Source organism: Silurus aristotelis (genome assembly GCF_946808225.1).
Source record: "Silurus aristotelis genome assembly, chromosome: 6".
Taxonomy (NCBI): domain Eukaryota; kingdom Metazoa; phylum Chordata; class Actinopteri; order Siluriformes; family Siluridae; genus Silurus; species Silurus aristotelis.
This window is the reverse complement of record NC_139579.1, coordinates 13,082,331-13,095,210: the sequence shown is the minus strand read 5'-3', so window position 1 is coordinate 13,095,210 and position 12,880 is coordinate 13,082,331. Positions and strand designations below refer to the sequence as shown.

General features: G+C 43.8%; 1 protein-coding gene across 4 annotated transcripts in view; it reads left to right on the top strand.

Annotated features, from left to right (window-relative positions):
* Positions 1-4,160: 4,160 nt before the first annotated feature.
* Positions 4,161-12,880, top strand: part of runx1t1 (RUNX1 partner transcriptional co-repressor 1) — a 52,569-nt gene continuing 43,849 nt past the window's right edge. For all 4 annotated transcript variants that reach the window (XM_083543298.1, XM_083543297.1, XM_083543296.1 and 1 more), the window contains exon 1: positions 4,161-4,844. In XM_083543298.1, coding sequence (XP_083399424.1) covers positions 4,817-4,844 — 28 coding nt within the window. In that variant the 5' untranslated portion in view covers positions 4,161-4,816. The remainder of the gene's footprint in view (positions 4,845-12,880) is intronic.

Sequence of the window (12,880 nt, the reverse complement as noted above, 5' to 3'; positions counted from 1 at the left end):
ACAGCTCTACCTCTGCCATGTTAATCTGTATTCTCTGTGACTCTCAGGACACGCCTCTTAGTGTTGTGATACGTCATATTCACGTAGCAGCAGCGGTGCTAAGAGAACGCGCTCGAGAAACAGTTTAGCGAGGAGAAATCGATCTACATATCAATTATTGGTCACAACGTATTGGTCACTTTCTAAATAATAAAGGAAAAGAGCATCCACTAATAATTATATATGAATAAAAAAAATTTTACCGATGCAAATGTGTTAAAAACAACGCAATGTGAAACAAATGGCAACTCGAATCTGATGCACATAATCTTTTTAAATCGATGCATCACGTACGAATTGAGGAATTTTTCCATCCCTTATATATATGTATATATATTTACAGACAAAAGTTTGTGGAAACCAATAGTATGGAACATCCCATTCCACATTCAGTCCCCATTTGCTCTTAAAATAATCCACTTCTAATCCACACTTCTGAGAAGATGTTCTAGATTTTCTCGATACTGCTGCTCATTCGTACAGACAGTAAATTCAGAAGCTGATGTAGGAGATCATCCCAAATGTGTTCAGTAGAGTTTATAGCTCTACAGCAGAAAATCTTTCAACCCATGTCATGTAAAGCATAACTTCATGGATCTGCCTTATTGCATTACTATTCTGGAGCAGGTTTGGGTTGAAGAAAAATGCCATTCTCGAGCATCCAAAGACATTCTATGCAATTGTGTGGGGAATAATTACATTTGGTTGGAAAATTCAAGTGTATCAATACTTTTGCCTATACAGTGTAGATAGTTTTATATGGGAAACAGTCCAAGGAGAAAAGACAATATTTATTTCACAGCAGTAAGCTCTTGGAGTTTCTTACAGAATACTTAACTACCGTGTGTGTGTGTGTGTGTGTGTGTGTGTGTGTGTGTGTGTGTGTGTGTGTGTGTGTGTGTGTGTGTGTGTATGTGTGTGTGTTTCAGGGTTTGGCGTCTAATACTGTATCTGGCTTTTTAATTTGTCTGTGCTGCAGACAGCACTCTGGAAAAGTCATTCAACTGAGTGCACTTCCAGTTGCGGCAACAAGGCAATTTCATTCTGTCTCTCATCTATATGCTTAGATTTCAGTGAGCGTAATTCACAAGACAGCCTCTGTGTGTGTGTGTGTGTGTGTGTGTGTGTGTGTGTGTGTGTGTGTGTGTGTGTGTGTGTGTGTGTGTGTGTGTGTGTGTGTGTGTGTGTGGGGCTGACAAGGAAGGCGACGTTACACTTCGTGTGCCTTGTCTGTCAACTTTGAGGCATCGAGGGGGAATGGAGGCGGTGAGATGGTTTTAACATGTGCACGGTTAAATAATAAAAAAAATACGCCACAGAGAGTAAACACAACATAGGCTACGCTAGGATAGCGCTTCGATCTCTAAACCGGAGCGCTAGGGTGATATAAATCTCCCACTTTAGTCTGATCGGACTCGCTGACTCATGCCTGAAACAGTATTCCTTTAAGTTTTCTGTCCTCGGTTTCATTTTCTCCGAAGGGGCTCTGACGTGTGCGATGTTCATGGGATCGGCTCTGCTTTATCGGGCATGTTGAAGGAGTGTGGATGTTTGCGCTCTGGTTTGTCTTCCAACCTTTCAGTACCATTAGGTGCATATGACTAGTGTGAATGTACCAAATGGACCTTTGAAGAAGTAGATGCCGAATTTGCAAACATCCCGTACCATCTAGACACGTACCAGTGCCAACTGGATCCCGCTACATGTGTGGAGTTTCGACATTGGACCTCCTGGAGTGTTTAAAGGCTCTGGCATGGAGAAGCTGATGCTGGATCTGTGATGATCACAAATGTTGAGCTCAGTAGCTCCTAGTTTTATAACCATAAAGACTGTAGAAAGAACATCACTTATAATCTTATACTCCAGTGCTCATGTTAGTTCTCACTCTCCAGTGTTCTGTATTGTTGAAAGATTTATTATCAAACTCTTGATGTTAAATGAGGATGGGTTCCCCTTTTGAGTCTGGTTCCTCTCAAGGTTTCTTCCTCATAACATCTAAGGGAGTTTTTCCTTGCCACAGTCGCCACGGCTGCTCATCAGGGATAAACACACACCATTCACCTTCACTGTTGATTTCTGTAAAGCTGCTTTGAGACAATGTCTGTTGTGAAAAGCGCAATAGAAATAAAATTAACTTGACTTAAATGTGTGTGTGTGTGTGTGTGTGTGTGTGTGTGTGTGTGTGTGTGTGTGTGTGTGTGTGTGTGTGTGTGTGTGTGTGTTTGTGGCTGGGGAGTGTATGTGATGGTGTTTAAAGATTCACTGAGACTCGGCCCTGGATGGAGCAGTAAATACGATGGTTCGTCTTACAATGATGAGAGCAAGTTGCCAAAATTTTACAAATATGTGCTTTGCCCCTCCATTAGGACCACCACTCGCCCACTCATCCCAAAGCTGTAATGTCTGAGAATGAAGATCCAATGTTCTTAATAAAGAAAAGGAGGTTGTAACTGTAACAAGGCATTCATATGAAAAATTGTCAACACATTGTTCATCTGTTGTTATTATTCCACGAGTTCAACATCTTACTGTGTGTGTGTGTGTGTGTGTGTGTGTGTGTGTGTGTGTGTGTGTGTGTGTGTGTGTGTGTGTGTGTGTGTGTGTGTGTGTGTGTCTCACAGGTGGCCTAGTGGTGGCTGAGGAAGTGCAGGAAGCCTGCAATGTTCTTTGTGTGTGTTGTGTGTTTTGTGTGTGTGTGTGTGTGTGCGAGCAGGCGAGGTATCCTGTGCGTTCGTGGCCCATCACCCTGGGCGGCTTCCACTTCCAGGAAGCGCAGCGGCACAAAACAGCGCTGTGTGTTTCCTGGTATGTTCTGCTGTTATCAGCGTCCACTCGAACCCGTGTCTTTTCCCTTGCAGGTTTCCTAAAGCGCGGCGCTTTCACCTCCGGTGTCAAGATGTTGCCGTCTGATTGTCGCAGCGAGCCTTTTCTCTCGAACACACAAAAGGCAGACCGAGTGACTCGTTGTGATAACGCAGGAGAGGGCGTGAACGTGTGTGTGTGTGTGTGTGAGTGTGTGTGTGTTCTTGACGATGTTCTGACCTCAGCTTTTCTCTTTCTGTCTTCAGAAGATCTTCATCAGTTCATGCAGAAATGTTCCCAGACTTTGATTTAATCGCAAGTAGGATTGATTTTGAAATAATTCAACTCTTTGGACAGATTTTGAGGTCGGATCTCCATCTGTAGGTAATGTGGTCATTTCCCAACGCTAATGGAAATAAGCACATCGAGCACACGGGTTTGGAGTCCTTCCTTATTTGGAGACGCCAAAGCCACGTGGAAATAAATGGAAATGTTTTAAATTGGAATATAGAATTGATGGGTTGCATGAGGGTTAAGAGAGAGATTGCGAGTGCAGCCTGCGATGCATTAACTTCAATAGCATCTGTGCGAAAGAGGCTGTTATCATCAGGCTGTAAACGAAGCTTCTGCTTTCTCTGGCTCGACAGGCCAAGATGAGATCCAGATGGCGGGGGAAAAGTGTTTGCCTTGAGTTATTGCAGAGAGAGAGAGAGAGAGAGAGAGAGAGAGAGAGAGAGAGAGAGAGAGAGAGAGAGAGAGAGAGAGAGAAAAGAGAGAGAGAGAGAGAGAGAGAGAGAGAGGAAAAGAGAGAGAGAGAGAGAGGCAGAGTTTCATGGTAAATACATAGAAAAACAAATAAACAGGCAGATGGACAATAGATAGATAGATAGATAGATAGATAGATAGATAGATAGATAGATAGATAGATAGATAGATAGATAGATAGATAGATAGATAGATAGATAGATAGATAGATAGATAGATAGATAGATAGATAGATAGATAGATAGATAGATAGATAGATAGATAGATAGATAGATACCTCCGAACAAACAGTGTAGCTTGACGTGTGCGTGGGTTAGGGTTAGAGTGTTTTCTGTGTCTGTGTGTGTGTGTGTGTGTGTGTGTGTGTGTTTAAACGCCTATTCCGAGGCATCCTTAAAAAGAATAATAATTAAAAGGAAAAAAAAAAAAGCGCTCGGTCTCCTGCAGGCTCCGCCCCCACGGCACGCGTAATCCCCGCCCACCGTGCACCTGGGCCCCTCCCCCTCCTCCTCGCGAGCTCCGCCGACTAGAGGCAGAAGTGCAGAGAAGCTGCTCAGAGCGCGCGCGGCTACGCGGACCGACGGCGCGATTTTACGACTCGCACGCGAAAGAAGACGCCTTTATATTTTTGTTGGGGGTTTTTTTGTGGCCGGTTTTTCATTATTATTATTATTATTATTATTATTATCATTATTATTATTATTATTATTATTATTATTATTATTATTATTATGTGTGTGGGTGGATTCGCATTTCTAACGTGAGCCGTGCGTACGTCTCCGCGTGCCTGTTCAGCGCGCACACGACCGGACTCGTCGCGAGGACGAGGACGAGGACGAGGACACGGGGTTTTTGGAAGCGGACGAGATCTCTCTGTCTTTCCCCCGGTCCAGGCGCGCGCCTCCTCCCCCCCTTCTCCATCCCTCCATCCCAGTCATCCGCAGCGCATCTTGTCGCGCTCGCGACTTCCCGAAGGACAGACCGAAAGCGCTCGACCGCGTCATAATTTTGTTATTTTTTTCTGACGTTTTCAACCGGAAGCTCGAACTTCTCGTCTCGGACCGTACACCTTCAGGACTCACTGAGCTCCGGGGTTTCAAGGCTAACGTTTTATAAAAAAACAAACAAAAAAACAACAACAACAAAGAAACAAAAACAATAAAAACCGGGGGATTAATTTTGCCCTGGTAAAAAAAAAACAGCGTGACGCATGGTGGGAATTTCTGCCTCTTTTCAGTGTAAGTAGTTTGACATATTTGTGTTTATCGTTTATTTTGTGTGTGTGTGTGTGTGTGTGTGTGTGTGTGTGTGTGTGTGTGTGTGTGTGTGTGTGTGTGTGTGGTTCTGTTTATTTGTTTGTTTGTTTTTTTTAATTGCGGTTCATTAACCAATTTAGCCGGACGTGCGCGTGGATTTATCTTCTCTCTCTCTCTCTCTCTCTCTCTCTCTCTCTCTCTCTCTCTCTCTCTCTCTCTCTCTTTTTTTTTTGCATTCTTAATGATTACATTTGGCTTCTTTTGTTGCAATACATCAATAATATTTAGACTCCTACAGTGCTTAGTACAATAAATCAGTGCCTTACATCAAATTATTAATATTATAATATTTGATTATAATATATGTGTGTGTGTGTGTGTGTGTGTGTGTGTGTGTGTGTGTATGTATATATATATATATATATATATATATATATATATATATATATATATATATATATATATATATGGATATAAATATATAAATTTGGATATAAATAATTCAAGGCTTGCCTCGTTTCTGTTCAAGAGAACAGACAGTACGCAGGGTCTGCCGTGCCAAATGCAATCCGATCAATTGTGATTGGATATTCTCGCACGCACAACTAATCAGTAATTGGACTAATGCATCAATTGAGACGAATGGCATTCCTGTCCCCCTTCTTTTTCTTCTTCTTCTTCTTCTTCTTCTTCTTCTTCTTTCTTTTTTATACCAGGCTGATTGTTGCTCTATTAAACAAGCCATTAAGGGTTAAACACCAATTTTTTGTTTCATGTCTATATATATATATATATATATTTTTTTTTTTTTTCCTGTAACCTGTATATTGCTGTTGTTGAAATCGTACTCCACTTGGCCTGGGACAGAAAGACGAAGTAGTACAGGAAGGACTGAGTTCTACAGACATCATAGTTGTGTATTATGGAGTTCAAACATCTTGATGTGTCACCAGAGATAAAAAAAAATACCCAAGTAATCATGAAGCAGAAGTGATCAGGATGCTTATATGTGTATGGTTTGTCTCGTGGGACAAAGACGTCCATGATAAAAAAAAATATAAAAAAAAAAACAGCCCATGTGTCGCTTGGTAAATAAAACCTGACCTTTAATCCTATGAAATAAAAAAAAAATAGGAAGTGATAGATCATGGGAAAGCGTGGAGGTGCAGCGTGGAGCGTTTTCACCTTACAGTACCCATGTTCAAGATGTATCCGGGTTAGTTTGAGCACCATCTATCGTCTTAATGTCCTATATATATATACATGCAGGTTTTGCAGGATTGAACTCTCTACACACGAGCAGGAAGTGTTTTTATGTTGAACAGAACACAGGTTTAGGCCTGGACTCCCGTCACACCTGTTCCTGTTCAGAGGCACGATTCCAGCCACGAGTTTTGGCGTAACGACGGCAGGGTCACGCCGCAGTCAGAACCCATTACAGAACGCCTCGTTATTTTTCTCCGGAAAAAAGGCCACGAGGCGACGATAAAAGCGACGTCCAGCACGTCCTCGGTGCGATTTCCGCACACCTGCTACAGTAGGTGTGCGCGCGAACAGCTGGCCGCCGAGCGATTACGCAGAACCTACAGACGTTCTGGACCACAGCCAAGCACCGGGATGTGACTTGTTTAATTAGCGATGTCGCCCAAACGCCGCTCTCAAGCCTGTTCGCTCGTCAAGGAAACACCAAATGCCTGCGTTTTTGTGTGTGTGTGTGTGTGTGTGTGTGTGTGTGTGTGTGTGTGTGTGTGTGTGTGCTTTGATAGGGAGCGCCAGCTTTCCCATCGTTTGCTGTGGTCCAATATTAGAAAAAAATACAAACAATTGCATTGTGTTTTCGGGTCAAGTGGTGCAGAGAAAACGCTCATATAGCAAAAAACTCATATATTCGCTGCAGTGCATGCTGGGATACGATTCATCCTCGTTTGTATGTTGATTTTTTTTTTTTTTTTTTATTTATTTAATTTTTTTTGTTGGAGGGCAGGAGATGAATTATTAAATGGCCTCAGCATCTCCTCGAACCAGTTTCAACCCGGAATGGATGATACAGATTTATCACTAAGAGCTGGGCGTATCAGCACGAGGACTCTGGAAAAGGAAAAAACGTTTGTCTGTTTCTTTCGTTCATTCGTTCTTTCTTTCAATTTCTCTTTCTTTTTGCGAAGCGTTTGACGAATAAGCACTTTATTCACATCTGTAGCGCCGACCACAGTTGGTCAAACACTCCTAGCTCCAGCTGACAGGTGTCTGGACTTCCTGCTTTCTCTCACACACACACACACACACACACACACACACACACACACGTGCACACACGCGGGCACACACACACACACACACACAAACTGTCTTTCTCCTGCTTCTGTTAATCCAATACTCACTCGCCAATTAACGACTCCTTCTCTTCGCCTTTGTTATCCCGACATGAGCTCACACACACACACACACACACACACACACACACACACACACACACACACACACACACACACACACACACACCTTTTCGCTCGCATTCACACACACTCTCTCACCCAGTCACGCACATACAAAATACACCTCCCTGTCTTCTTCCTCCTCTCTCTCTCTCTCTCTCTCTCTCTCTCTCTCTCTCTCTCTCTCTCTCTCTCTCTCTCTATCTCTCTCTCTCTATTTATTTTCCTGGCTCCATCTGGACCAAGCTGATATTGTAATCGCCCTAATGCACATTGCCTTCCCCTCACACTTGCACACAATGTGCCATCCTGACAATTACCCCCCCCACCCCCCCCATCCTCCCCCGCCTCCTCATTCCTACCAGGACCCAACCCACCCCACCTCACCCCATCCCCCTCCACTCCATCTCTTTTTTTTTTTATTTCCAATAACGCGTGCGTTTTATACGAATACAAAACCCCGCACACACCAGCAGCATCGACTGGGTGCTTTTTTCCGGCGATGCGAAACACCTATGATGATGATGATGATGATGATGATGATGACGGTGCCAAGAGTGAAGATGTAACCCATTATCTCCTCCGTTTTATCCCCCGCCGTATTTTTTCGAATTTACATTTAAAGATTAGGCGTGGAGGAAAAAACAAACAGTGGAAACAAATTCGACGTGGCGAGGGTATTGTGTGGATGCCTATACGCGTGTGTGTGTGTGTGTGTGTGTGTGTGTGTGTGCACCATGCAGCATTTGGAGAATAAAGACGGTAAGAAAGGGCAGATAGAAATAGGGAATGAAGAGATGAATATTTTGGGGGTATAGACCCCGGCCGTGATTTGATATATATTTATTCGATAATATACATATATTATGCATTAATATGCATAAATTATCCTTCATACATTAATAGATTCTGGAGAATGTGGCACTTTGGCGTAACCCTAAAGGCTTTCCGTAAAAAGTATTTCCAGACCGGCATTGCGTTAATTTTCCGAACGCAAGCATCAAAAGCTCAGGCTCAGGTTCATCTTCATCTTCAACGCTCGACATTCGATCTTCTTCTGCTTATTAAATCTGACGCATGGATTTTTTTTAATTTTTTTTACCCCGATAAATAAAAAGTCCAGCCTTCGTGGCCCAGCATAGAGGAGTATAATTAAGATTTGTTTCGAGCCCCAGAGGTTTCAAGAGCCTGTGGATCAATACACAAAGACAGTGAGACCCTTGTAGTTTCACTTCACGTATCGACGCGTGGAGTCGATCACTGGCTCGGAACGCAGGAAAGCGAGGTAGTAAAAAAAATATGGACGGACGGATAGATAGGTTGATGGATGGATAGACTCAATGCCATTTTTTTTCTCGCTCGATCCCTATTTGAAGTAGGAACCCCTGTGTTTGAAGTAGCCCATAATATCACAAATTGAACGGTGGTGGAATAAGAGAGAGAGAGAGAGAGAGAGAGAGAGAGAGAGAGAGAGAGAGAGAGAGAGAGAGAGAGAGAGAACAAAATAGATAGAGAATAGGGAAAGGGACCGGATGGTGTAACTTGGACATAGCGTCTTCCTGCCCTCGACTGGTCCTGCTCCTGTGTATCCACGCTCCTTTCATTTCCCTCTCCATTCCACGGCACTGCCAGGGAAATTGGAATGATAGCTCGCTCTTTCGTGCGGCGTGCAGGAAAATTGTGTTGTTGCCAAACGATCAGCAGGTGCCCTGCGAGAAGAATGCCCGGTGTCAATTATTTTTTTCAGCAGAGCCAATTCGGCAAAGTGGCGGAGGCATAAAACAGCCACGGCGAAGAGAAGCTCCGAGAAAAGAGGGGACGAACCTCTCCTTTCAGCACGCTCATTTTGTTAAACGGCCGCCGTCGAACGGAGCAGGACCCCCGGCGGATCCGAAGCGCGCGCATTGAATAGGGAATTTCGGTGGAATACTCTGCATTATCTCCGCGTGACAAAGACTGTTTTAACACAACAGCAGTGGCAGACATTGTGACTCGTCGAGGATAGGGATGTGCCGGCCCTCTCCAAAGCAGATACCTTCGTTTTTTTTTTTTTTTCGCCTTTCGTTCGGCCCTTTTTAGACGAATCCTAGAAATTCAGATCACGCAGGTGAGATCCCACTCACTCAATAGTGAACCGTGATAAAGATCTCCAGCGCTTGGTCTCAGAGGTGTGGACATGAACTTTGTCAAAACCGAGACGCTGAGAACAAAGCCGGGCTCGGATCCTGTTTACTGCTGTGTGGTCGTAGCTTTTTTTAAACTCCTAGGAAGGAACCGGTTGTGCCAGGAGCCGCTGCGGAGTCGTCCAGACTTCCGGCATGAGCAGGTTGCTAAAATATGCAGATTATATATATATATAAGTAAATAAAGTTGTAGAGAATTGGCGAAAAAGAAATGCCAATGCATTCGTACGAACGGGATTGTAACCTGCGTGTCCTATTTCCAGCTGCACCTGTGCAAACACATCTGCATTGATGTGCAAAGGGGTCCTAGCGTGGACGCAGCAGGAAGTAAGAGCGTCCGTGGCTAATTAGGGTAAAGAACAGGTAACGGTCTGGGCGGAGAGAGGAGACAGCAGCGATCCGCGCGATGATAAGCGCATCACTTAGCCTTTATACGAGCGACAGGCGTCGACGAGTCATGCAGCGCTCGGTGGAGAAGATCCGAGGAGTTTATCCACACGATGGCGACTCTTTTGCTGTAAAGGCGTTAAATATTGAATTGCTGTTTAATCACGACCTATTGGATGATCTGAACGCTACTTACTATTGTACAGAAATCGCATTTTATTTACTCGCAAATCCGTGCTATTCGTCTTCGTGTGACACATGAAGCACTTTAAACCAATTTTTTTCAAGACCATTAGCTGGTTTCAAGACGCCGAATGTTTCCAGAGCACGGTTTGCTCGTAAAAAGAAAAAAAAAAAAGAAAAAAGAAAAAAACTTGCTGACCAGCGGCTTTTAGAGCCCAGAGACCGAGAAGGTAGCGTATGGATGAACTCCGAATGCCTGTGGTATGGATTTGCGGTGCCGAGTGTTATTTCATGCCCTCGCGATCCCTCTCTGATTTATTCCTTCCAAAATACAGCCCAGCGCCAGCGCTTAAATAAGTGCACATTGTGGCCGTGGCCCGAGATTAAGACCATACCCCTGAAAAAAAAAAAAAAAAAAGAGTGGAGGGGGTTCTCATGGAGCAATAAAACGGCCCCGGCGTATAAATCTGTCTCGCCTTATAAGGTCAGAAATGTTTTAAGTTGTCGCAGGGTGTTTTTACACGCGCCAGTAATCGCATTTCCATCCGTCTTTATGTCTTTTTATCAACATCTGGTTTCGTGCGCCGTACTCCAGTAACAAGTATTCTTTTATCGGACAAGCGTTTCCCAGCTCTGCTCGCGCTAGTAGCTTAGCCTTGACTACCTCTTCGAGTCCTGACCTCCACATATGTTTGCCATTTCTCCATACCGTTTACAAAACGCAACTTTTTTTTTTCATTCGCGTGGTTTTTTTTTTCTTCCTTTCTTTTGTTCTTTCTTTTCACTTTTCTTTCTACATAGCATTTATTTTTTATTCGGGCAAATAAATGAGTTGTCTCCCAAGTGATTTTTGCGAGTTTGGTCAGTTATCCCCCACAGCACTTTCTTTACTTATAGCAGAAGATGATGAAGAAGAGAGTGGGAGGAAGAGAAGGCATTGACTCTCCGACTCAGCAGCCGAGCCATTTGGCGCTTAAAAGGATGCGTCTGTTTTGAGCCGTTCCTCTCCTCCGAGGCCGATCAACAAGCGCACACGTTTGGCAGCGGTGGAAAGATATGATCGTAATCTGCTATTTCCTCTTTGGCAGAATGAAATTGTCCACATAATAATTCGCAGCTGCACCGACAGAAAGCGGAGGTAACGTCGCTCCAGCTGCACCGGTTCAATCTTTTCTTTTTTTTTCGCATTGTTATTATTCAATTCTATCCAACTCTACACACAACACGTGTCGTTTGCATTTGTCTGATCAGGTCTGACAGGTGCTAGTTTTTGAAACGATTCCTTACCAGCGATCTGAAAGCCAATATTTGACAATCCGGAGCCTCTGGCTTTGCTTTTACGCCGATAGCCGATTACGGATACACGTATTAAGATCGCTTTAACTCCCCAGACGGGGCGCGACTCTTTAAAAAGCCCCTTCGAGCCGACCGAGTGCTCGAAGCTGCAGGCACTTGTGTTTGTGTGCATGTGCAATTGTGTCTGTGATCAATTAGAGCTATAAAAGCTTTATCTAGCCTTGGCACCGTATTACATCCTCCAAAAGATGCCCCCGCCACCCCATACCTACCCCTACACCCCGAACCACGAGGAAGGTTGAGCCGAGATTGATTCAAAACAACTGTTTGGGTGTAATTAGCATATGAAAGGTCGCTTTAGAGACGGGCAAATCCGCATACACTCGTCTTCAATTATTTATCCTCGTTCGGAGCGGCGCCATGAAAAGGAAAAGAATGAGGGCCCCTGGGAACACGCGATCACACATTAGCAGATCGACAGAAGCCACCCGAGTGGATTATAGAGTACTAACAGGACCGAGAAAACCCTGATACACAAACCCAGATCATTAGCATCAGTCAGTGTTTTCGCAGATCGTACCATGGAAGGTCGGGGTGTAACATCAGTGCATTTCCACTTTCAACAGATGTCACCGGAAAATTTCAACAGCAATCAAAAAATCACCCCAAGGGGTAAAGAGGTGGAAAAGATGCATACATGTTTCGGGTAACATCCGGTTTATTTTAGGAAACTGGTAGAGAAACACCACCGGGGGATCTTCTTTATAGCCAGCACTTCACCTCCTATACATTCACTGAAAATGATACGAGGAACATCAAAACACTTCAAACAAGAACAATAAAAAAACAAATAGGTAGCTTTGAATCATAAAACAAGATAAAAGGGAAAAGAAGGATTTATCTGGGTGGGGTATCCCAATGTCCACCACCGTCATTGAATAAAGATACGGAAAAAAAGTTAATATCTGCAGGATCCAGAAAATAACCTGAACATCACAGAGGAAACCAGGGGAGGAGAAAGGAAAACATAGCGAGTAAAGAGCAGCTCTGCGGACATACGAGGCTGAGAGTTATCTAATAGACATCTATCCCGAGTGCCAGGAACCACAGAAGTATAGGAGGAGAAGAGCATCACAGACAAGGCAACAACAAAACCTAAGTCTACAGGATCCCATGAAATTTGGGTTTGTTTCATTCTTTGTCCCCGTAATGGATTTTTATTTAATTTTTTTTCTGGAAAAGAAGCAACATTTGAGGACGATTAGAAATGACCACACAATCGTGGGTCTTCCCCAAGACGTATGTGGTTCTTCTCTAAAAGTTGGAGGCACACAATTGAAATCCTTACTTGAACTTGAAGACCAAAGACAATGATGATGTCCGAATCCAACTCCATGAAGATATGGTTTGAAGTGGAAGATCTTGAGTGACCTGCTACAGAGCTGAACACCTTTGAGATGAACGTGAACACGGGTTGCACCTCAGATCTCCTCACCTACATCAGTAACTAACTGACTGAATGAATCTCCACAAA